The 24,223-nt window shown below is 40.0% G+C and overlaps 3 protein-coding genes and 1 long non-coding RNA gene across 6 annotated transcripts; 1 reads left to right on the plus strand and 3 right to left on the minus strand.

Annotated features, from left to right (window-relative positions):
• Positions 1–6,278: 6,278 nt before the first annotated feature.
• LOC112179738 lies at positions 6,279–8,367 on the minus strand. Of its 2 annotated transcripts, none has more exons than XR_002927877.2 (2): positions 7,855–8,367; positions 6,279–6,626 (listed from the first exon to the last, which is right to left on the minus strand). It is a non-coding gene; the product is annotated as an uncharacterized LOC112179738 (long non-coding RNA). The 2 variants fall into 2 exon arrangements; XR_005802859.1 differs by having other exon boundaries at positions 7,919–8,366.
• Positions 8,368–9,449: 1,082 nt separating this feature from the next.
• Positions 9,450–16,275, minus strand: LOC112179162 (E3 ubiquitin ligase PARAQUAT TOLERANCE 3). 2 transcript variants are annotated; one of them, XM_024317499.2, is made up of 15 exons: positions 15,349–16,275; positions 14,718–14,814; positions 14,399–14,474; positions 14,151–14,314; positions 13,977–14,053; positions 13,796–13,855; positions 13,541–13,697; positions 13,287–13,435; positions 12,916–13,080; positions 12,525–12,824; positions 12,336–12,377; positions 11,969–12,221; positions 11,461–11,598; positions 11,297–11,372; positions 9,450–10,471 (listed from the first exon to the last, which is right to left on the minus strand). In XM_024317499.2, the coding sequence occupies exons 1-15, from the start codon at positions 15,512–15,514 to the stop codon at positions 9,725–9,727; spliced, it is 2,667 nt and encodes an 888-aa protein (XP_024173267.1). In that variant the 5' UTR covers positions 15,515–16,275; the 3' UTR covers positions 9,450–9,724. The 2 variants fall into 2 exon arrangements, with proteins under 2 accessions (XP_024173267.1, XP_024173266.1); XM_024317498.2 differs by having other exon boundaries at positions 13,796–13,864.
• Positions 16,276–16,848: 573 nt separating this feature from the next.
• On the plus strand, positions 16,849–17,823 carry LOC112177584 (cyclin-dependent kinase F-3). The gene has a single exon (XM_024315868.1). It carries the CDS (start codon positions 16,849–16,851, stop codon positions 17,821–17,823), a length of 975 nt encoding a protein of 324 aa, XP_024171636.1.
• A 330-nt stretch (positions 17,824–18,153) lies between these two features.
• On the minus strand, positions 18,154–23,652 carry LOC112179163. Its single transcript, XM_024317500.2, has 10 exons — positions 23,372–23,652; positions 20,902–20,961; positions 20,746–20,785; positions 20,411–20,589; positions 20,252–20,290; positions 20,000–20,086; positions 19,762–19,822; positions 19,048–19,172; positions 18,598–18,689; positions 18,154–18,477 (listed from the first exon to the last, which is right to left on the minus strand). The coding sequence occupies exons 1-10, from the start codon at positions 23,417–23,419 to the stop codon at positions 18,363–18,365; spliced, it is 846 nt and encodes a 281-aa protein (XP_024173268.1). The 5' UTR covers positions 23,420–23,652; the 3' UTR covers positions 18,154–18,362.
• Positions 23,653–24,223: the final 571 nt, after the last annotated feature.

A 24,223-nucleotide genomic window follows, 5' to 3' on the forward strand; every position in this document is an offset into this window, starting at 1 on the left:
TAAGGGTGTTACTGATTAAATTGAAACCACAGGTAAATTGAAATTATTCCTTAGATAAATTTGTGTTGGGTTGCAGCATAGGTAGCCTTGTACATGGATCCACTTAGGGGTCATCATTTGGCCCTTCGACCCTAAACCCGTGGGCCGAAGCCCTACCTGGCCCGACCCTTTCTCAAATAGGGTTAGGGTATGGGCCATGCAAATGAAGCCCGGCCCGTTTGAGTCTGTTAGGGCCAAGCCCGACCCGACCCTTTAAGCCCGCCCAATTAAGCCCTAATAATTTCCTATATTCCTTTTTTTTTTAAATATGTTTTTTTTTTCCTATAACTTCTTTGTAAATGATGTCCTAAGCTTTATTTTCTTTAATTTTTGTTTCCATTGTTAATTAACAATTAATTTTGGGAGATTTAGACACATAGTTAATTGAATATAACCACCTAAACTAATATTTATAAGGACTAAATACTGTTTAGTTCTTGAGCTTTTAAAAAACACTTTAGTCCCTGGCCTTTTAATTTCACACGTTTAGTTCTTGTACTTCAAAATTTCGGACCAATAGGTCATTTCTGTTACTCTCCGTCCAAAACCACCGTTAAGTAGAGACGTGACAATTTTTTAACACTAAAATGTCTATTATACCCTCATTTTTATTTTTTTTATAATTTTTTTTTTCCATTTTATTTCTTCTTCTTCTTCCTTCTTCCAGCTCCACGAAATCCCCGCCGTCAAGTTCTGCAACTTCAAACTCAATCTGGCATCTCCTCCCCAATCTACATCTACTTCCGCTCATCGTCTCCTCATTCATGAGCAGAGTCGTCTCTACTCTCAATCAAAAATTCCAATTGATACAAGGCAAATAACAGTTCAAGACCCATTCATGTATCCCAAAAAACCATAGTGGACTCTCTGAAATTGACATAGAAACCTAACACATTCTAAAATCTCGACCTAAGCCATCATCAAAACTTCAAATTAAATTTCCAAAATCAACGAACAAAAACTCCAGAATTGATCAAATAACCTAACTTCTAACCAAGATCAAAGCTTCACCATTCAAATCGAACACACATGCAAATCAGACTCACTTGAGTGCTCCTCTTCCAGAACAAAGCCGCCTCCTTGGGCCTTAGGATCGATCATGGCCTTGGGGTTGGGCTCGGAATGGCCTTGAGGAAGAAGAAGAGAACCCTTTGAAGCTGACCCAGTGCCTCATCGATGGCGGATCTAGCTGCAGCATTTCTGGCCGAATTCGAGTCATGGGAAACTCTGGCTTCGGGATTCAAGCTTCGGGAGCAGGAAGGGAGGGATAATCTGATTATGATAATCAAAAATCAAAGCATAGCCCATCTCCTCATCCTCATCGCCTGCCACTTGGGCTCCTCATGTCTTCTCCCCGCCGTCGTCAATCTGAGCATTTTCATGTTGTTGGACAAAGCCCAGAAATTTCTGACTCACCCTCCTCACTGCCGCCTCCAAATCCATGCCCCAATCCCCAACGCCATCACCAACGCCACTGCTCCATCGCCCAAAACCCAGCTCCCCAAAAACAAAATCAAATCATGTCCCTCGATCGCTGCAATTGTCACCGACCCACCCTCCATGCCTTCACCACAATTCTCTATCATCAAAGCCATGAGAACTGAGAGAGAGAGAGAGAGAGAGAGAGAGAGAGAGAGAGAGATCTGAGGAAGGAAGAGAAATAGAGACGAGGGATTTAAGAAGAGTGAGGAAGTGAGGGCATGACATTGAAGAGTTGCAGACGAAGAAGGAGAGGTGGAAGAAGAAGAATAGATAAACAGAAAAAAGGAAAAATAAATAAATAAATAAATAAAAACAAAAAAGGAACTGAGGGCATAATAGACATTTTGGTGTCAAAAAATTGCCACGTTAGCTACTTAACTGTGGTTTTGGACAGAGAGTAACGGAAAGGACCTATTGGTCCGAAATTTTGAAGTACAAGGACTAAACGTGTGAAATTAGAAGGTCAGGGATTGAAGCGTTTTTTGGTCAAAAGCTCAAGGACTAAATAGTATTTAGTCATATTTATAATGTTACAAGTTAATTTCAATATATATGTATGTGTGTGTGTGTGTGTGTATTAAATATGATCAACAAAAATAATGAGTCTTGTATTACCTATATAATTATTGAGCCACATTTTAAGATAAAAAAAAAAAAAGTATTTCTTTTTGTTAAATAAAATAAGGCCATTTTTGGCCCATTTTGGCCCTATTCAGAGGGCCTGCCCGACCTTGCCCTTTCAACCTTAGCGGCTCGGGCGGATAAGGGTTAGCATATTTAAGCCCCCGGCTCTACCCTACCCGGCCTTAAATTTTGTTGACTTTGGCCCGGCCCGGCCCTAAGCCCTAAAATTTGGGGTAGGGCCGGCCCTAACCCGGCCTATGATGACCCCTAGATCCACTGTTGAATCTACCATCTATAATGAGTGTTAACATCCAAAAGAGCTGAATATTTGCATAAATCTTTGCAGAAACATACAATTAATAAAGAGCGCCCGTGCGAAAAATGGTGGATAGTCATTTCACATGTGATCGGTATTGTCTAATTACAGACAAAAAAAAAAAAAAAAAAAGACGTGTTAGCAATTGCTAAGATGTGCTTGAGTGTGGAATGTTATCTAAAACGTGGAAATTACCTAGGGAGAGTGGAAAACTTTTTGTCTTAGCTTTTAAATTTTAATTTCATTATTTACCTTCTTACCCCTTAAATATAATATAACTAATCTAAAATTAGTATATGATGTAAGAATTTATATGTCTTGGCACGTCCAATATTGATAATAATAATAAATAAATTACAAGTCTTGCAACCTTTTTTTGAGAAAATTATTAACTCATTCCATTGATCAGCGAAATTACACATGATAACCTATCCCTGTGGGACTGTCAAAAGAGTCACTACCTAAGTAATTCAATATTTTTAAAAATCATGACGCAGAGCCAAAACTGCCCTAAAGCACCCATGAGAATCAAAGGGGCACAGATGCTGTGGACATTCTTGGCGACATATTCTTGGAGAGATGCAATGAACTCTTTCCCCAGAGGAAAGAGAGTCTTTACAACATAAAAATAGTAAAAGATAAATAAAATCCAAGCCCAAAGAAATAGGCCCAGACCCAAACACAAAACCCTAGCAGATAGAGGCCTAATATAATTGATGAGGCCACCCAACCACTTGGGCACCCCATCCAACAGCCGCCAACCACTAGTCCACCTCCCTTCAACGACGTCGGCCAAGAAGATTAGACCCTACTGCCCGCCACATCCTTTGCCGCACCAAGCCACAGCCAATCCCAGTCCAAGAACACCAAAGTGTCCCTTTAGCAAGAGGTCATCGTCACCACAACCCCAAGCCAGGTTGGTGTTGCAATTCGCGGCCGCCATCAACAAAAGTTGAGATCCCACCCCAGGCCACCGCCCGGAACTCCAGTCCGCAACCTGTCCACCAGTGGCCACCAGATCGTTTAGCTTAGTCAGCACCAAGCAACGAGACCCCGGAACCATCACCGATCCAGGTTGCCCAGGAACACATCCCAGTGTCGCTGCCTCGCGCGACCCAGGAGCACCATCGTTGCTGCCAAGGCACCCGACCCCGAACCAAAGAACAAAAAATAAAATTTTGAGACGCCGACTGTTGAAACGAAAAAAATCCACATACCCAATTATAACGAGGCCTGTCCACCGCAGGAAAATGTGAGTGCTTTATTTAAAATTAAAAGCCTCTAATTTAAAATAAAGCAAGAAAAAAAAAGAAGAAAAGAAAGAATGGATGAGATTCATAGCTATTGGATCTCTAAGCAAAAGAAAAGGCTTAAGAGTCGTCAAGCTGGACTATATTGGGTTAAAAAAAAAAAAAAAAACGTGTTCAGACTCCTAGCTTTGTCAAGAGTCTAGATAACAATTCAATTGTAAAGGCAAGAGCTGCAGTCTTCACAGGTTTTTGGGATACAAGTTCTCAAACAATTTCAATTGGAGTGGAACTCCAAAACCCTCCGGGTTGATTGCAAGACAAACTCATCTATAGTGCAGTATATAAGCACCACATGAAGAGCAAAAAGGGGAGATCAATGTGAAGAGGTAGCAGCACAGAGAAGCACAGACGGAAAAAAAGCAGGAGCCATAGGAGAAGAAGTTTCATTCAATCCAAGGTTCAAATCCGTCTCTCATCGTCCTCCATCATTTTTTGCTCGCAGGTGTTAAAGGCCCCATGCTCAACAAACATGCCGGAGCGGCGTCTCCATAAGCCACGTCGAAGACCATGATGACAATGCCGGGCAGCGTCCCTATGACAATCCCGCAGCAGCGTCTCCGATGGCTTTTCATAGCAGTGTCTTCGAAGCATATGCGCTCTGAAGGCCATGATGGAGTGGTGGTTCCAAAGATAAAGCCCACATTCCATCATGACTTCTCAGCCTTCAAAAATCACCAACAAAGAAGATTCAAATCCAGTAAATAAAACTCCAGGATTCTTCAAGTTAGAGACCAAGGCAACGCAAGAAAGCCTGAAGCCTGAAGCAAAGCCTCTGCTCAAAACCATGAAGCATTGTATGTGGTTTGACTATGATCCTCGAAGCTAAGCTGCTAACACGTCAAACTAGACATGCATGAGGGCACCCTTTAGAGAGCCACGTTATTGCATGATCTCCCAATTATGCAAGAGAATGAGTAAATACAAAAAATACAGAAGAAAGATAACAATTAAAAGAGTTATTTTTGTTCATAGTCTTGTCACTTTGTATGAAGGGAGATAGATACATGTTGCACTACACACAAAAAATATACAAATTGTAAAGTGGAAGCACAGCATGGGAATTGAGACCAGGTCATGGAGTATGCTAAATACTCTTACGCAGAAGACTTTGGAACAAGCATATATAGAAAGCCTCCAAGTTTTTTTTTCGAGTAAGAGAGCAACCTTTTAAAATAAAATAAAAAGGATTGCATGAGACGCAGTAGATGGAATCTTCCAGTCAATTAAGAACATGGAGATAAACTAATTTCCCATGTCTTTAATTAAGAAGGTGACAATTGACTCCAAACATAATGGAGAACTTTCTCAATATTTGTGTGGTTCATGTGGAACTCATGCAACGGGTTTGCAAATATCAAACCAAGTTATCATGATGGATTGGCCTTCTTCCCAATATTTGAAAGCCTCCCATTGCAACTCGGAAAATTCTAATTTCAAGACTTGTCTCGTGGCTGCCTAAATCGAGAATGCCCGAAAGAAAAAGCTCGATGGATGCCTCTGGGTTCCAGACACATGATTCTGAGTATACTTAGCTTCGCGGGTGTCCAAAGTAAATACCCGAGCATTGGTTTCGTGAAAAAATGCTTCGAAACCCAAAATGAAAATCCTTTTGGTACAAAACCAAGAAAGCTCAAAGCCACAAAATTAGAACTACAATGGTTTGATCCCTTTACAGGGTATGTAGGCAATCTAGCGACCCACTAGATGCAACCACAAATTCAAATCGAATCCCTGACTCCACCAGTCAAATTCAGCCAATCCGAATCCCTGACTCCAGCAGTCAAATTCACCCAAACACCAGAAAAATCAAATCATTCCCAAATTACCCAAAAACAAATGCAAGGGCTCTAAACCCTCACAAATATCTCAAACACAAATCCAAAAGTAAATGGGTAGATTACCCATTTAAATCCCAAATGCTGGAACTACATGTGGTTTGATCCTGCAAGGGTATGTAGACAATCTGGAATCAAATGATCTAGATGCAACCGCATCCCAAACACTATTCATATTCTAAAAATCCAAGCCTTCCAATGGGTCATTCACTCATTGGAACTCTTGAACTACGAGTGGCTTGATCCCTTCCCGGGTACGTAGGCAACTCATTCCAAAATTCGAGTGCAGCCGCAAAAACAAACAACCACACACTGGTTTCTTTATAAATGGAATCAAAGGGTGTTTCTCTTGTAACAGGGGATTGTAATTAAGAGACACATTCTGTCTTGAATGGGTCGAACCCGAAATAATTAAAACTCTGTTCTGTTAATGAATACGAGTGAAATTACGTTGGGTGACATTTTACACTCTGTGCAATTTTGAACCCAACACCGACAACGATAAACCTCATCGCCTTCAATCTCCTGATGACCAGATGAGAGGGAAAACCCATCTCCTCCGGCCCAATTTGCAGAATCTCCGCCAGGCACCTACCTCTCAGAGAGAGTAACCTAAGCATTTTTCGTAAAGCCTTTGTATTGACTCTACAAGTCTTGCAACCTCCTTGTGAGTTTTTCAAACCAGAAAAAATAACTCTATCATGAATTGCATCTTGCACCGCTGCAAATCCCAGTGTTGCAGTAGTGCGTTACAATAAGAAAAGTTCATGGTCGCTGGTGGCTCATTAAGGAAAACTAAACATACTAATGACACCATAAAAAGATAAAAAAGTTATTTGATTTGGTAGGCTAGAGTTTACAATTAGCCAGGTCAGTGACATCTTAAGCCATAAACAAATTTCTAAAATTTCCTTTTTCCTTGCTACTCTTCTTTTTCTTCCTGGCTAGAACTTCTGCTTCTTCTTCACTTTCTTCCCTCTGTTTTCTTTTACCCTGGCCCATGTGTCCTGTTTGTGTATCCTGTACAAAATTTTAAAAATGAGAAGATCATCAATGACATGTTCATGACTGTGACATGACCAGTCACATGGCCAGTAACTTGAGGTTAACAGTGACCTCACTAACTAGGGACCTGGCCTAGCCAATGACTTCACTGGCCAGTGACATGACTAGTGACTTGATCAATGACTTAATTAGTGACATTATCAGTGATATGCAATTATTACATAATTCAAATCATTCAGCACCCAAAACCTATATTAGATTCAAAAATGGCATCGTAATTAGAAAACAAGTTCGGAAATTACCATTGGAGACCGAGTTCAGTTGAGTTGGCAAATACTAAATTGCACCATAACGAACAGAGAGCAATTACAATAGCTAATTGGTTCTAAATTTTGCAAGCAAATTGGATACTGGTGATCACAAAAGCATTTATAATAATAAGCTTCATGTCATAGTAGACCACTTTATGAAGAGTTGGTTCTGCAGTTAACATATCGGTACATACCTTTGGGAAACATGTTCCAAAATGCTAATAATCACAAACAATTTATCGAAAAAGGATAATTTGGATAGCAGTTTACATTTACATGATAACTATCTCATGAACTAACAATCCAAACCAATGTTACTAGACAAATTCAATGGTCTCCAGAAAAAGAAAAAGAAAAAGAAAAAGAGAGACAGAGATCAAAAAGCACAAAATCCAAAGACAGCTTCTTGATTAGGAAAGATGGAACTACAGCAGACACTTTTGTACGGACTTACATTACAATACAACCTATCACAATAAGCATAGATCAAGTGAACTAATTGAATAAGCATAATAAATAAACAAAAACTATAGCAAAGATCATAGCTTTTCCAATGCTCCACTTAGTGTCCAGCAAAACACATAAGCACATTCACAAATTGTTCCAACAAAAAAAAAAAACATTTTAATTTTCACGTGATGATAAACACAAAAATGAACCCCCTTTAGCTATGGTGTTCTCAAAGACGCTCTCATGTGCCCAAGTGCAAGTCATAGTGTATGTATATATGTCTGTGTGTTGATATGTATGTCTATCTTAAATTGTTAATCAAGAATGATCAATACTATGAATGATCTTCATATGTGCAATTGGCCCCTCTAATTCAAGTATCAGAACTGTCAATACTCCATTAATACCTACCAGAGCTCAAATACATACTTGAATTGAATCAGTTAATCAACTACTAAATTCTAGAAAGTGATGAAATTTACTTTGAGATAGTCAAAGAGGACGTCGAAGCCAACTTGAGAGAGAGAGAGAGAGAGAGAGCTCAACTGTTTCCAATTGTGGGGAGGAGGAAGCCTCTGATACTCACTTCCACTAAAACTCTCATCAAATTCGTACTGACTTCGCCGCCCGGGAGGACTCACTTCTGACGACGATCACCCACTCTCTACCGATGACGCGTCCACTAGTTTGCAGTTGCTGCTGCTGAGAATTCTCCGATTTTCCATCGGTCGGAACCCGAAATTGGCTTCTCTCGACGACTCTGCTCTACTTGGGCTCTTCGCTTCTCTCCTCAAATGCCTCTGCATCACCTCTGGCTCGCCATCAGTGTTGTTCCAGCAAGATTGAGGCTTAGGTCCAACGACGAGGCCATACCGCAGATGTCGAGACGATCCAGACGAGCTTCGATTTAGGGGTTGAGAGGTCGGAGCCCTGAGCTAAGGGTAAAAGCGACGATATGAGGGGGAGGGGGAGGGGAGAGAGAGTGTAGTGGCAGCTTTGGTAATTAAGCTTAAGTTTAGTGACAGGTTATTAAGAGGTGACCTTAATTATCATAGGGACATTTGTGTTACCTAAATTATAATAAGGCACTTCAAAATGACCTCTTTTATCATTGCCCGTTTCAATATTCATCTATTACAATCTATGTCAAAAAATTAGTAAGTTCACAACTGTGGTTAACGAGGAAGAAATTGATTTTTTCTTCTTCTTCTTCATGTTTTAAATATTTACTTTCGGTGTTCACAAAGGGTGTTGCAAAGATTTTGATGAATTCAACACTAATGGTTTTGTGAATTGAATAACGAATTAACGATGAAGAATCAACAAAAAAATAGAAAAAGTAGTAATAAATTCAAATTTGGGTGGAGAAGATGAAAATCAATGTTATCCAATGAGAAATTAAGTAGCTTTTGTATTTAATTAATTAGTTATATAATTAGTTTTCCTTACAAATTTGGATTTTAGAAAATTTGTGTACTTATTAGTCATTTTGGACTTGGGTAATATAGTCTTTCAATAATATGAATGTTGATAGGGTGAACTAAGAAATTAGTAGGGTGGAAATAGCTACACCCAAAAACAAAAAATCTTTATGTTTCATAGGGAGATGTGGTTATCTTCCTAGCCATTGGATCATATAGAGAATGATGATTACACGATATTCACTAACTTTACAGCAAACTCATCTTAGAGGAGCCAGATCTATGGCAGTGAGAGTGAGTCAATGACAAAGGATTATGTCATTAGAAATATTAAAAAGGGTTTACTTTTTTTTTTTTGCGTTTGATTTATTTGGAGAGTAAAATAAATCGCCGAACATAGTAATAGGAAATAATCTTTTCTGGAATCCTGGACTCGTCATCTTAAGGCATTGCAATTTTTCTTTTGATTCATTTTATCGAATTGATAAAATCAAATATGCCTTAATTATCAGGGCAAAAGATGTAAACAGTCTTCCATACTTGCGATGATAAAGTCAAAAATACATAAGACTGAATAGTGTTTGCAGGATCACCAAATGAGGACTTTTTTTTTTTGCGTTCTCTACCATAAGATTTAATTATTAAAACACAATCGATGGACTTGAAAAGATGACTTTTATTCATACCCGTAATTGTCCCATATTTCATAATCCAAAAGATCAAATTCCAGAAATGTTCCCAAAACAAAGAACAAGGAAACATAATATTTCAAAAAAAAAAAAAAACGAACAAGGAAACATAGCTGCAGCCCGTGAGCCCAGTTACATATACACCAATACAATCAAATAAAGCCCAAGGGCCCAACAGAAAGTATCAGGCAGCAGCAGCAGAATGCATGGACAATTATGCCCTTAGTGCTTAATCTAACTATCTATCTCTGCCGCCTATGCTCCCGCTCCCGATCCCTGGAACCTCTAGAGTGCCTCGAAGGCTCCTCCTCTTGCTGCACCGCCGGCGGCGAAGCCTCTGCGTACCTTGATGACTTCTTCTTCCTCTTGAAGTGCCTGTCGTCGTCGCTTGACTCATAGTCCACAGCAGGAGAACTCACAGCACTAGTAGTCTTCCTGCTGCTACTCACAGCCGCAGCAGCAGTAGCAACCTTAGTGGACTTGCTATACTCATGGTCGTGGAAGCCATTCGCCAGCTCTTTCGAACCACCCGCCACCTCCTTCGCGGCAGGAGAGCTCTTCCTCTTCTTGTTCGCTTCTCCTTCAGGGAAGCTAATCCTCGAGAACACGCTGGCCTTGCTCTTGGCTGACGCAGTTTCAGCAGCGAGCTTTGCAGAGTTGGGCTTGGAGGGTGGTGCAGTTTCGGTCGCGGCAGGTTTCGAAGAAGAAGACTCGGAACGGTGACGTTTCTGGCGGGGCTTCTCGTCGTCGTAGTAGTCATAGTCCTTGGCGCTTTCGCGCTGGGGCTCTCGGTCGCGGTCGCGGTCGCGGTCGTGGTGGTGCTCGGATTTTCTCTTAGGAGGGCGCGGTGGCGGGAGAGGCTCGACGAGGTCACGTGAGGGTCTTCGGTCTCGGTCTCTGGGTTCTGGAGAGGACCTCTCGTATCGTTGCTGGCGATGGTGATCGCGATCCCTGTAGTCTGGGCTTGGAGATCGGGCTAGAGACGACTTCTGCACACCAACCACAAATAAGTTAAATTTCAAAAAATATTAATGATGGATATTGACACATGGCAAGCAGCCCTGACACGTAGTCAAGTAGTTCCTACTCCCTATGTAAAAAATTACCACGTTTTTCTTTTTTCAACTATTGGATACAAATACAGATTTTTACCTTGGGATATTTCATTCTTTTTCTTTTCGTTGAAAAAACAAGCATGCTAAAATCATTTACAGAAATAAATTTCTATTGTAGAAAGTACCAAATTAAGAACATCTAGGACCAGTGCAAAATTCGAACATAACCCAGAATTGAAGTGAAACATTTTTGGGGAAATTGGTTTTTTTTTTTTCTCCTTTTTTTTGGGTCAAATTTTGAGTCGTGGCAAATATTTGTTGGAATTTGGGATTCACAACAGAACTCTAATTTGACCTCGGTTTCTGGACAAGCTAGGCCAGTTTCCCTGTGCTCCAATCAGGCAATTAAATTACCGCTCATTTGGACAAGACAAACTAAAACATGTTCTTTCCGCATGATCAAATGGAACATCATAGCAAAATAGAAAAATAAAAATAAAGATTGAAAGTAAAATGATAAACTGATAAGAAAAAAAATGGTTTAATAAATCCTAGACCATTTTCCCCTAACTGCAGCAACAATACAAATTTTATCTTTCTTTTTTCGCCAAGAAAAGAGAGGGGCATTATCTGGCCAAATTGGTGGTCTATTGCCAACTTGGTGTCTCCTTGCAAAATTGTTGATAAAAACCTTAACGACCTGCTGCTGCAGTATACAAATGATAAGAAGAGATGGAAATTGGCACAATAAAGACGTACTGATTTGGACTTCATTGGAGGCACATCGCCATCACCACTCACATCCCTTCCATATTCCCGATCTTTGGAGAACTCCCTGTTGAAAAATAAATCATGTAAATAGAGATATCTACCAAGCTCCACAGATCCCAAGTCCAAAACAAAATCAAATTTTTCAAACGTACCTTTGGCCCCGTCTCTCATTTTCACGCTTCCTCCTCAAATCAGCTTTCCGAGCCTCAAATTCCTCTCTGCTCATGATAGGAGGAGGTCCGACATTCATTCCATTCATTCCCATACCCATACCAAAGTCCGCAAGATCCCTGTAAAACATTAAAAGATTAGACGCACATTAGCCCGCAGGTTTGAAAGGACACCTTGGAAAATGAAAAAGTATATATAAAAAATAATAATAATAAATAAAAGGCATTTAATTGCTACTTGCAATCATAGTAGCACTCTATTTTATTTGGTCAATGTAAAACGGCATTTTTAGGGCATTGGCTCCACCAATAACCCAGTGTTATACACACACCCTCCTATCTAGAAAACGTTCTAAGCACAATCTTGTAGACCAAAAGAATGGGAAAAAAAAAAAGAGAGAGAAGAGCAGACAATTGTCAACACAAACCCTCGAACCCCATTATCATATCCAGTGTGAAAGTGGAAGACAGAATAGAGACGGTTACATACCTCTGAGGTGGAACCATAGGCATCATATAACCTTGACCACCAAATGAGTCCGGTGGGAAAGGACCACCAAATGGCATGTCCATAGGACCTAGACCATACCCCATATATGGCATAGGAGCACCATATGGTGGCATATATCCATCCATGCCCATGCCAGGTTGCATGCCATTCCAGTATGGATTATAAGCAGAGGGCCCCATATGCATCATGTAGTTTTCAGCTGCAAGGTCTTGAGGTGTCTTCCATTGCATTTCTGTAATGAAAAAAGCACAAGGATGAAAATGCTTAATTCCCAATTTATACGGTAAGAGAGATTCAATAGGACACAAAACCAAGCTGTTTACAAAAAAGAGAGAAGAAGTCATACCGTTTGCAGGCATGCGAACTTTCTTCTTTTTCCTTTTCTTTCCTGAAATATACAAACAAAAAACCATTAAATAACCACAACAGCTCTCTATTTGAAAAACAATATACATCCATCCAACTCCTATAAGTCAAGCACACAGAACAGACAGGGAATTGGATACACACAAATAACACCCGACATATACATTACCTGCCTCCACAGAGGCCAGCCTCTGCTGCACTTCTTCATCAACCAGGGGAGCACTCCCTTGGGATGCAGGTTCCTTTACACTCATTGACTCATGGGTAGCTTCAGATGCATCGGCTACTTTTGTATTCCTCACATTCTCTAACATCTGCTGTGGGGCAAGAACAGGTTTTACCTCATCTACGGTCTCCTGTGTCTTCAGAGCTTCTTCATGCAAAGGTAAAGGCTTATTTTCTCCCTTTGATGCAGCAGATAAAGTAGGGGAAGGAATCTTGGGTTGTGGGCAGCGTGCAGACTCCATATCTAAATATTACAAAACAAAATTGTAACAATGACGGTATATGACTAGTTTGAATGGAAACAGAAATAAAAAGCACATCATTGAAGAACAAACCTTGAACTTGGAAAGCACTCCCAGCGTTATCAGTACTACTGTTACCAGACTCCAAGATTCGATTGATGGTATCCCTGAGAGTCTTATTTGGCAGTAGATCATCTGCAAGTGTATTTGTAGCCCCACAGACACACACTGACTTTGACGTAATGTAATTCCTGATACCTGATTATAAATGTGAGCTAGAGTAAATCCAAACGAAACTGATATGATAAATAAAGCAGCATAAAACAATTAGATGCTTTAAATGCTAGAATGAGCCAGATGAGGGTAACGACAAATATTTTTTTTGTGAGAAAAGTTGAAGTTATTCCATTAAAAAGGGAAAACCTAACCTCAAGAGAGGCAATGAAAGTTGCACTATAACTTACACTTATCACAAAAGCTCTTAAAGCAACACTTGCTCGTTAAAACAGCATCTTTCATCACTTCCTTGCACAAGGGGCAGTGTAGCTCAGGTGGTAAATCACCAACAGAACGTGTAGACGGTAAACCTTCGATCTCTTTCTCAAAAGCAGCCCTGTGATCATATATCAATTATTATAGTAAGTTTTCATATCAGCAACTGATTACACAAGCAGTCAAGCATAAAAAGTATGAACTCTAGACCACAAAATAAGCTTACTCATTCGGCCTCAATACAGCTACTGCACCACTCGGCAGTGCATATGAGCCATCTGGGGTTGCTATCAACATGGACTTGGGAATGCCAGTGGGTGGCTTCACTCTTTTGATGTCATAGTTTGGATCACCATTTGTAGGGCAGTGCTGAATATAATGACCTGAATACAGAAGTGCCAAATATAAGCACCGTCCTGAAATAACCATTGATCAACAAAACAAGCTATTCTCTTTAAAAAAGGAGGTCAGACGAACATACCAGGAACCTTACACCTGTGACATATATAGCCCTGTGGAGGTGTTTTTTTCTCAAACACTCCTGTTCGACCTCAATCAAGCATAAAAAACAAAAACAAAAATCAATTCCATTATTTAAAATTGGGAGAGCGGGAGAGAGAGATTTTTATAAATGAAAGTATATATAACCATAAAAGACTCACCAAAACCACGTCCACCCATTCTCCCATTCATACCACGGCCAAAACCTCTACCAGGACCATAGCCGTCAACGCCTTGACTGCAAATACAGCACAGAAATCATTCAATACGAGTGACAAAAACCCCCAACCATTATGATATCACACAGCACAGTAATAGGACTGAAAATGACATACTGTTGCCAGTCTAATACTGGAGTGTCGATTAAAGCCTTAAGCTTGCTATCTTCATCAGCTTTATTTGATGGTGGAATATCCGGAACCGCATAACTTGGCTGCACTGGCAAAACTTCAGGAATTTCGTACAAATCACCCCCAAGATCATCCCAGTCTGGCTCAGGCTGTAATGTCAAAATAAACAATCACTAAAATTTCCCTCTGATTGCAAAAAGCAAACTAAAAGACTCTAATATACTAAAGCTTACATTCACAGACGAACCAGCTCCCAGAAAGCTAGTCCTTTCGGGTTCAATGTTCTCCACCATATCTTCTACTTTATGCCTGCAATGAAATAGATATAAATGGCCAACTCAACCAACGCTAAAAATAGGTTCTAATGGTCATAAGAAACACCCAAACCCTATAAGAGGTACTACTTGGGCACACTCCAAAGGGATTACCCATAACACAGGTTTTTGAAACCCAATGACAAACTATCCTGCCAACTTGAAAATTCAAAATGAACCTTACAGCAACATAAGTAAAGTCAAGTATTAAAAGGAATAAAAGGATCTGAGATAGTACTCTGAATCAGTAACAATGGGCATGCGAGGGCGTCCAGGTACACGGCGAATTAAAACTGAGGTATTTTTTGGAATCAACGTTGCTTCATCAAGATACTCTGAAATTCCACAACATAGAACAGGAAGTCTATAAAAACACTGCATTTACATTAATCTATGAAAACAAAAGCTACCAAAATGCGTTTCCCAAAGGTGTAATCCATTGTTCCTAGGATGTTAAAGTCAGATTAAAAATTTCAGCATAACCCAGATTTCAATCTCACAGATCCTGTCCCTCAATGATCCAACTCACCACAAAAGTTTTGATAGCCAAATTTTGTGCATTCCGTACCAGCCAACAACACTTTGGTCATTCAACATAAATTGTAAAGACATCCATATGAAGTCAATCTAAATTCAAGGCACATGGTGGCAACTAGTGAACTAAATGTGAATTCAAGTTTAGCAATATAACATCCTTCTTGAAATCTAGATAAGTATAGCTATATACTTAAGATCACTTAAAAGTTAAGACAACCACAAAACTAGTTTTGAAAACCCCAAATTCATTCCAATCAACTCACACTCCCAGGACCCATATTTCAATTAGAAAAAAGTTAAGAAGGGAATAACTAAAACTAAATCGAACCAACCTTCATTGGTCTGGGCATTGGTGACCACAAGGTCGAAATCAGTACCCCTCCCTAAATGCTTGGATTCAAATATTTTTTCTTTGAGTATACCAACTGAGATGAAAGGACCGTCCATAGCAATAGAATCATAATCTCTTGCACTCTTAAATTTATAGTACACCGCCATGGTAAATATTCTTTTTTTTTCTTTTCCTTCCAAATAAGAAATTAGGTATAACACCACAAGAAGAACAAACACCCAACGATAATCAAAGGCCTTTTAAAAAATATAAAGGCCTTATATTAAACTCCAAAGAAAAAATAATCAAACAGTACAAAAATTCAAGCTCTTATTTTCTTTTTTCTTTTGTTTTCTCCGATTACTCTACTGAGGTCAAACAAATCAAACCGCCGCAGAAGGTCTCCAATCTCCCTTGAACGCCGAACCCTAACTCTTCTCCGATCACCGATTCGATACCTCGCACCAGATAAAGACTTCTGCAACCCTCCGCCGATGAATCGTCGCAATTCGAATCGAATCTGAGAAATCTCAGAGGCAATAGCAAAACCCCTCTGTAATTGCAACGAACAAAGCCTTCGATATTCTTGAAGCAATCTGAAAGAATCAGAGAACTCTAGGGCTGCGGAATCGATCCGGTGGATTCAATTGACAGCGAAACGACGTCGGATCGTGGAAGCGGAACCGCCGATCGGGTTGGGCCGCGCGGATATCTCCGGGAACAATCGCGAACTGTGTTCGTCTCCGATTACCCCAAATCGAGAGAAATCGAAACCTTCCGAGAAATTTGTGATTGCGGGATTGAAAATCAAGCCTTCGGGGGTTTATATAGGTTAAGAATCATGGCTGAACGGCCGCTAGGGTTTCGTTTGGGGGAAATTTGGGGATGATAATCCCAAAAGAGAGAAGGTAAACTTATAAAAGGGAGTCGGATTTTCTCGTATTATAGACGCGAGTGAAGCGCGTTCTCGCCACTCGCTAGAAAGCGCGTTTTGGCAACTGGCGCTGTCTTAACCGCCTATCTGGTGTTGACGCGTAGATTCGGATAATCTTCGTGGGGCCCAAGTAAACTAAGCCATTAAGACATGAAGAGTTGAAGACAACCTGTTAGAGACTTAGAGTTCGAGAAACGGCGCCGCTTTGTTGAAACCCCTCGGTCTCGATCTCTCAGATCCTCGTGAGATCAGGAAGCGTTGATTTCAAGCTCTGGGCTCACGCAAGTATAGCAAATGACTGAAATACCCTTGCCGAAACAAGTCCGCAGGAGAGTAGGAAAAGGAAGTGATGGGAAATTATAAATAGGATCCGAGGACTCCACGAATGAATCCACTGCTCTTCTTCCCAATTTCGGTAGAGAGTGTTAAGTGTGCGCTAGGGTTTCCAATTCTTTGGGTTTCTAATTCTTCTGAGGATGAGTGGTGGTGCGAAATCAACACTGATTTCGTAGTCCAAGACTACTTGAGAGGTTTTCAATTCTTTGATCTGTGTCTGGGTTTTGTTCCATGGATAGATACGAGATAGTAAGGCTGGTTGGTGAGGGGAGTTTTGGGTGGGTGTATCAGGCCATCGACAACGACTCCCGTCAGTTTGTGGCGATCAAACATCTGAAGCCAGACGGCGATCCGTGGGCATATGTACCGGAAGTCCGTGCTCTCACTAGGTTGGAGCACCCCAATATAGTGAGCTTCAAGGGTGTTGAATACCAAGACGACGACGTCTTCTTTATTTTTGAGTACATGGAGGGTAGCCTTTGTGATCTTATTGATGAGAGGCGGAGCAGGAGAATCCCTTTCTCGGAGGCCGAAATCCGATCATTGAGCCGTCAGGTGTTGCAAGGCCTTGAATTCATGCATCACCAACGCGGGTTCATGCACCGGGATCTGAAGCCGGAGAATCTTTTGGTGAACAAGGGCGACATCAAGATTTCGGATCTGGGTACTGCTACGGAGATCGACTGCGGCGGCCAAGCCCATCATCATTACGTCACCACAAGGTGGTACAGAGCCCCGGAGATGCTGTTTCGGGCCTTTGTGAAAAACGAGAGCCTTCGACCTTTTGAGTACGATGAGAAGGTAGACCTGTGGGCGATGGGGACGATCATCGCCGAGCTATTTCTCATGCACCCTCTCTTCGAGGGTGACGATTCGCCGGACCAGCTCTACAGGATATGTGAAGTCATCGGCGCTCCAAGTAGGGATTCACGGACGATGCCTAAACTTGGGCCGGAGAATGGTGTGGGTCTTCGAGCATTGATGCCATATGCCAGTGAATCGGCCATCGATCTCATAGAGTCTCTTTGTTCTTGGGACCCTTCGAAAAGGCCTAGTGCTAAGGAAGCTCTCCAGCATCCCTTCTTCAAGAGAGGGCAGAATGTTGACGCTCCTCCCGGGTTCTCATATTGCACTCATACAAGGAACAGTGTGGTTCCGAAGATGAGAGAGCTATCAACCATGCAGCCAATACTGGGAGCCTATTGAGGCAAGGAGACCAGAGTTGCAGTAGATGTCTAAGTTTCATTTAACAATTTATTTGCCAGTAATGAGGCACAAATAGATCTGATTTTGAATAGGAAGTAATGTAATTGTACAAACTTTGAACTGATCTGTTCTTTTAATGAAGATGGTGACATTCATCACCCTTATTGTTCCATCATTTCTTATGTAACTCTATTGTTAACTAGTCTGTTCTGCATTTCTTTCAAGTAATCTCTAATCTCATTTCTAGTCTGTTCTGCATTTCTTTCATGTATAATCTCGAACGAAAAAGAAACAAAAATGTTACCAAAATATCATCTTATGAGCAAGGAATGAGCCAAGAAAAGGAAAAACAACCTGCATATAATTGCTCGAGTGCATGTAAAACGCCCACTATCTAAATTTACAGTACATCGTTCCAAAAGAAAAAGGAAATTTACAAAGCATTTCCACCGCAGAAGAGATCCCTTGTTTCTATTGATCTGGTCATATTGAAAAGAACCGCTATGATACTGCTGGTTTTCCCGTAAATAGAAGTAATTTCATACATCGGTCAAGATTAAAGAAGATATAATCACAACATATGCCAAGAAAAAGAAAATGGCTATCTGCATGACGAACTTTGGATTTTCCCTCATGTTTGGTGATGTAACTGCCCTGTAACCAGAAAGCATATATTTGTTAAAAAGCTACAAAGCATAACTACATGAAAATAAAGAAAATACAAGAGAGATGAGGAAAAACATCCTTAAAGTTTGTGTTCCAAGAAGTTATTACCTAGCAATACGCTGAGAAAATCGATGAAAAGGTAAACTCTGAATGAAGACAATGCCTGGTCCGGTTAAAACAGCTGTTACTAGATTGTCACCCTGATATTTGAAAAACAGTTAGGAAAACTTGATTCTTGGAAACAAAAAGAAAAGAGAAGAGTAACGATGTAAAATTTGGGGAGCCTAAAAGCATTTAGCAGAGGGTTATCATTATCTAAAAGAGAAACATCCCAAGAACAGGGCCATTTGCATCCGAAAGAATTTATCGGCAGTGTGGAGGACTTTATTTGGTCATCCACTATATACAGGCTCAATCAAATCACCTAACAGGTGGTTCCCACTATAACCCCTCAGTCCTAGTAACCCAGCACAGGAGTCGAGGGCATGCAACCATGTTATCAATATAGAAGCAATAACACAAGGAGACTGCAAAGTTCCAGAAATTGAAGCAACTTACACCAAACACTGCTCTTCTCATGGGCCCATTGTATTTTATTTGGACGTTGACTGTTGTAGTCACAGCTGCTATACAAGAAACATCAACAGATAGTACCTCGCCCACCTCAAGATTTTTCTGTACAACTAGCACAAATGAAGAAAGCCAGAAAAATTCTAAGATTAGTCCAAGTCCAACTAAGTGATAACTAGCTAGATTGGCCAAGAAGGAACATTATTCCAAGAGTTTTCAACAAAAGTAGCAGAACTTTGTCCCTTTTTTTAGCACTTCTTATAGAACATTTTATAAATAGCAAAGAATGACTGTGCAAAGAGCCTTTTGTAATTTACCCCACACGCATCTCCATTTTTACTATCACTGAAAAGTTCTATGGAGGAGTATTCTTGAAAAGAGAGGTTAAGATTTTGCATTTTGCTAGTTTTGTTCGAGAGACAATGTGAGAAGTTTACTTTTCATGCAACAAAAGAAACTGCAAATACTTTTGGTTTAGGATCTGAGGTAAAAATTTGAGCAAAAAGGGAGAGAGGAAAGGAAGAAAACAAGAGAGGTGGTTAGATTTAGCAAATAAATAAAACCACACATTGAAATTGACATCTAACAACTAAGAACCGACTGAACAATGACATATCTGTAGAATCTGTGGCAGAACCAAACTCTTAGGAGTGCCCAATCTGAAACATGTATACAAGACATAATGCCTCAAGAAATGCTTACCAGATCCACCTGCAATTATAAATGCAAGCCCTTGGCCAGATAACTTCTGTCTTAGAAAACCCTACAGTAACATAAACACTGCAATTAGATAAACAAAGAAAAAATCATGGAACATTGAAAAACAACTGAAGGAGACAAATTAAGGGGGGAAAAAAGGAACAAAAGAAATTAATTAATGGTAGGAGCATGCTCAGAAAACAAAAATGAAAAAAAAATCTGAAACTCCCCAGTATCTTACCTCTGCACCAGGAATAATATTACGAGCCCTTTGGTCAACTGTATTACTGACTTTAACATCATTAACGGAACAAAGGAATGCATCTGGCTGCAAAATTTAACAAGTCCCATAAAAATCCAGTTTATAAGACAAGAAAGGTGTATGTCAATTGTGACAAAAGAAAGTATGGACAATCAAAATTTATTCACTACAAACAGAGAGACTAATAGAAACTGAAAACAATTAGTCAAACAATGAATAAATTAGTTGTACCTGGCACAAAATCTCTCCGCCAAACATTGCCAAATCAATCTGTCAAACAGAAAAGGAAAAAAAAAAACTACAATAAGTTACAGATGGTGATTGGGAACAATATGTATACAAAAGTAATAAAATAAATTCCTAAAATTTAGCGTGCTTAAGACAACGAACCGGGAGAATTCTGGCCAGAGAAGGTGCAGCAATTCCAACAAACCCATCGCCTTGACCGTTATTGTGAAAAACTATGCTACTCACTGTCTTGCCAAAAAGCCACTGCCACACCCCTACTTCATTTTCAGGAACAAAAACATTTTCCATTTCGATCGACCCGGACATGAAGCACATTGAACCTAAATTTATTCATCCATCAGTTAAAATGTGACATTGACAACAACAATTTAAATGTTCTCTACGTTGGTTGGTGGAAATATACCAAAATCAGTCAAATGAATATGACAACTATAATGCACCTTATGAATTAAAAGTCCAGGCTTGTTGGAACTTACCAGGCTTTGCTATAACCTTTTCTTCCGGCGTCAACATTATCTGACATTGAAAGGCAGGAAGAAGTTTTAACTTCCAGTTAGAAAAGTGATTGGAAGATACAGGAGAAAAGACATGCATAAATAAAATGATATAGGTTGGGTTATTATAGAGTATACCTGCACCAATTGAGCTTCACCACCCAGAATTTGAAACGGTATCATAGCATCTTGTGGACTCTACAGGACATTACCAAACATAACTCCACACGTGAGATAACAGTACCATAGCATATATCGTCAAGTAGTTGCAAAGTCTAATGTTTATTGGCACAACCCAACTAAATATAAATATGGATGCCTTGATCAATGAGCATAAGCTAGAGATATCTACAATAACCACCATCAAGGAGAAATTTCAAGTCAAAGCATATGTTACTTTTATATGTAAAAAGTACAATGCTTGAGCAAAGAGATGGAAATAAGTAACCAAAATTCTCCAAGCCAAAAAAAAAAAAACACCTTGTTTCAATTGGATAAGTATACATTCAGGATATCTCTATACACCAGATATCCAGTGGCAGCAATAGTATGAGACCTATGATAAATGCGTAAAAATCTGTAGATAGTATTCAATCTATACTGTAGAGTTTATACTTCATATGATACACGCCTCTCCTAATTGATAATATATTCAAAGTTTCAAACTTCTACACAAGTTCGTATACTATCAGTCACCATCAACTTTTTCCCAAATCCACTAAAGAACAGATGCATGTCTTATGGACGAGATAATGGGTAAGCATATCAGATACGCCTCACACTGCACAGTAATCTTCATCTTATACCATAAGCGACATACATAAAAGCAGTGTTTACACAGAAACTAGAGGTTTCCCAAAAAGAGAGAGGCTGGGGATTTCAATAAAAGTTATAGCAGGAGAACGTATCAACCCAAGTTTGCATATTTTCCATGAACCCAACAGCACCATACTCATCAGGCATCCTAAAAGAAATTTTGGAAATATAGGACTCCATTACATATATATGTTGACTATTAGAAGTGAGTTGAGTAAAAGATCGTGTATGAATACAACAAATTATATATCCCAAATTCCCAATGCCATGGCTTTTAAGTATTGTGACAAGATTAGAAGTTCTATTGGTTTGCAAACTCAGCATGCATCTCCATACCAAGAGTTCCTGATAAACTGAGAAATGCTACTTTATCTTATGCAATACAATAAATTACTGATCGTGATGGATTATCCAAATGATGCCACTGTCAATCAATATCTGATATATGGAGATCTACCTAACATAACTAAAACATTTATGATTCTTTTCATCTTCTTGATATAAGTATCATTTTCCTAAATTTGTTCACCATGTGTAATAAAAACTGAATGTATCCATATTCAACACATAAGCATGCTAATTTATCATAAGTAGTCAGGTGTTGATATCCATGACACAAACGATAGTTTATGCCGACAGACTTATGCCAATAATCAAAGTCGTGTTAACAAGTGATTAGAGATCAAGACAGCAAGTAATTACTAGCATAGGCACTCTCTCGGAGAGACATGACATGACTATGAATGTGAAGCATGTGTCATGTTCGTGCACAACTATTTTATCCAGTCTGTAATCCTTCAGAATTTCAAATCTGTGTCTGAAGTCTTGATAAAACAATTTCTGAATGGGGTGCCTTGATCATGCAGCCTGATATGATCAAGAATTATCCACGCGATCCTAATGCAACACATGGACAATCTTTTTATGGACAAAGGACAGCCAGCAGGACCGATATCCAAACCAATCAGAAATATGATCTCATGCCTAACATCAGTTTCCATCATCTTTCAACCTCACTATTCCCAAACCCGTAGACATCAAGATTCATTAACAAGAGCCTAAGACTACACAGCACGCCTTTCCCAGACTACAGATGAGTGCAAAAAGGTCGCCCCCAAAGCCAATGCATTAGTTCCACAGAAAGAAAGCCACTAGCTGTTGAGGCTGATGATCTTGGTTTCAATGATGAATATATAGACTAGTGGTGACCCAATCGTACCATGAATGCAGCACCTATCATCCCTAACTGACTTGACTTCAGACAGGCAAAGCATGCCCATGCACCAAAGCATTACCCATATTGAATTAGCGGTTAAATCACCACTGTTTTCAACCACATTCAGTGCAGTGTTAAACCTCTTAGCCACCACATTCTGGATCCCTAAAGTTGGAACTTGGAATTCAAGAATCAACCAAGTACCGCACAGCCGAAAATCAGAACTATTAATCATCAACATTTCCATGAAACGTATGCCAATTACCAATCTACCTTATCTAGCTTTCGACTAATCGCCTACCTAATATGGTTCTCACTCGACTCCATTTTCATCTCAATTCTATCATTCCAACACTATCTAACCAAATCTTAAGCATCCAATTCTTCAACCAACATTGACACTCAAAATCCCAAGCAGATGCAAAGATCGCTACACCTTCCACATTACAGTCGACAAACACAGATCAATATCAGCTAATCAAAACACTACTCCCACCAATCAAAAACCCCAACCGGAACCAAAATTAACAGATCAAAAACCCTAAATTTCAAAGCAAAACCCCGAACAGCGAGTACCTGGTACACGTAGGGCTGAAACGGCGTTGAGAAAAACGGTGCAGCCATGGCGAAGAACGACGATTCAGCTCAGAATTCACCAAGATCAAGCAGGAACGATGAATCAAATCTCACCAACTCCTCAGTTCTTCCGTCCCATTTTGCTTTTGCTTCGTCTTCGATTTTCTTCCCTGTTTAATTTTGTCTACCTGGGCTTTAAGGGCACAGTAAGTAAGTCTGATCGCTCCAGAAGAAAAGAGAGACGACACTGTAACTCCGTAACGTCGTGCTTTGATGAGACGAGATAGAATAACTGAAATAACCTTCGTGGGAAGTGATATTACGGCTTCGAGCGGAGGGACTTGGAGGTTTGGTTTAGGGCAGTTTTGTCAGTGCGAGTGGTTTGGACGTTGTGTGCGTGGACTTATTGAAGTGGCGGGGCGTGATTGGTTTGGGTATCAAAAGTCGACGTGTTCAAATGTTGTGAGTCGTACCATTTATGGAAGTGGCAGGTTTGTGATTCTAAAGCGGAATACACCGGACGACGTCGTTGTGCTGCGTGGGGCAGCCGCACGTGGCGGTGCGGCTGACCAATCAGTGCCCAATAGGAAGGTATTTTGGATATTGCACCTTTAAAAAGCAGAGGTTGTTTCGGAATAAGTAGAATATTTTCTGATATCTGATTGGTCAGATGTACCAGACACGTTGTACCATATGAGTAATTTTCTCTCATATATATTTATATATATATATACACACACACACACACGCACGCGCACACACAATGCCCCTCCACTAAGAGATCTTTTTTTTTGGACATTTTAAGGGATCCATTGTAGGACCCATTTTTCTATCGTATTTTGATTGTTCGAC

The sequence above is a fragment of the Rosa chinensis genome, chromosome 7, assembly GCF_002994745.2.
Source record: "Rosa chinensis cultivar Old Blush chromosome 7, RchiOBHm-V2, whole genome shotgun sequence".
In the NCBI taxonomy this organism is placed as follows: Eukaryota; Viridiplantae; Streptophyta; class Magnoliopsida; order Rosales; family Rosaceae; genus Rosa; species Rosa chinensis.

Coding starts and splice junctions, on each gene's coding strand:
- LOC112179162 (XM_024317498.2), bottom strand. CDS start 15,514: ATGGCGGTGTACTATAAATTTAAGAGTGCAAGAGATTATGATTCTATT. Junction 14,054..14,150: donor CCAGTATTAGACTGGCAACA/GTATGTCATTTT, acceptor CTGTATTTGCAG/TCAAGGCGTTGACGGCTATG. Junction 11,373..11,460: donor AATGAGAGACGGGGCCAAAG/GTACGTTTGAAA, acceptor ATTTTTCAACAG/GGAGTTCTCCAAAGATCGGG.
- LOC112177584 (XM_024315868.1), top strand. CDS start 16,849: ATGGATAGATACGAGATAGTAAGGCTGGTTGGTGAGGGGAGTTTTGGG.
- LOC112179163 (XM_024317500.2), bottom strand. CDS start 23,419: ATGGCTGCACCGTTTTTCTCAACGCCGTTTCAGCCCTACGTGTACCAG. Junction 20,962..23,371: donor TTCAGCCCTACGTGTACCAG/GTACTCGCTGTT, acceptor AATGTCCTGTAG/AGTCCACAAGATGCTATGAT. Junction 20,087..20,251: donor GCGGAGAGATTTTGTGCCAG/GTACAACTAATT, acceptor TAAATTTTGCAG/CCAGATGCATTCCTTTGTTC.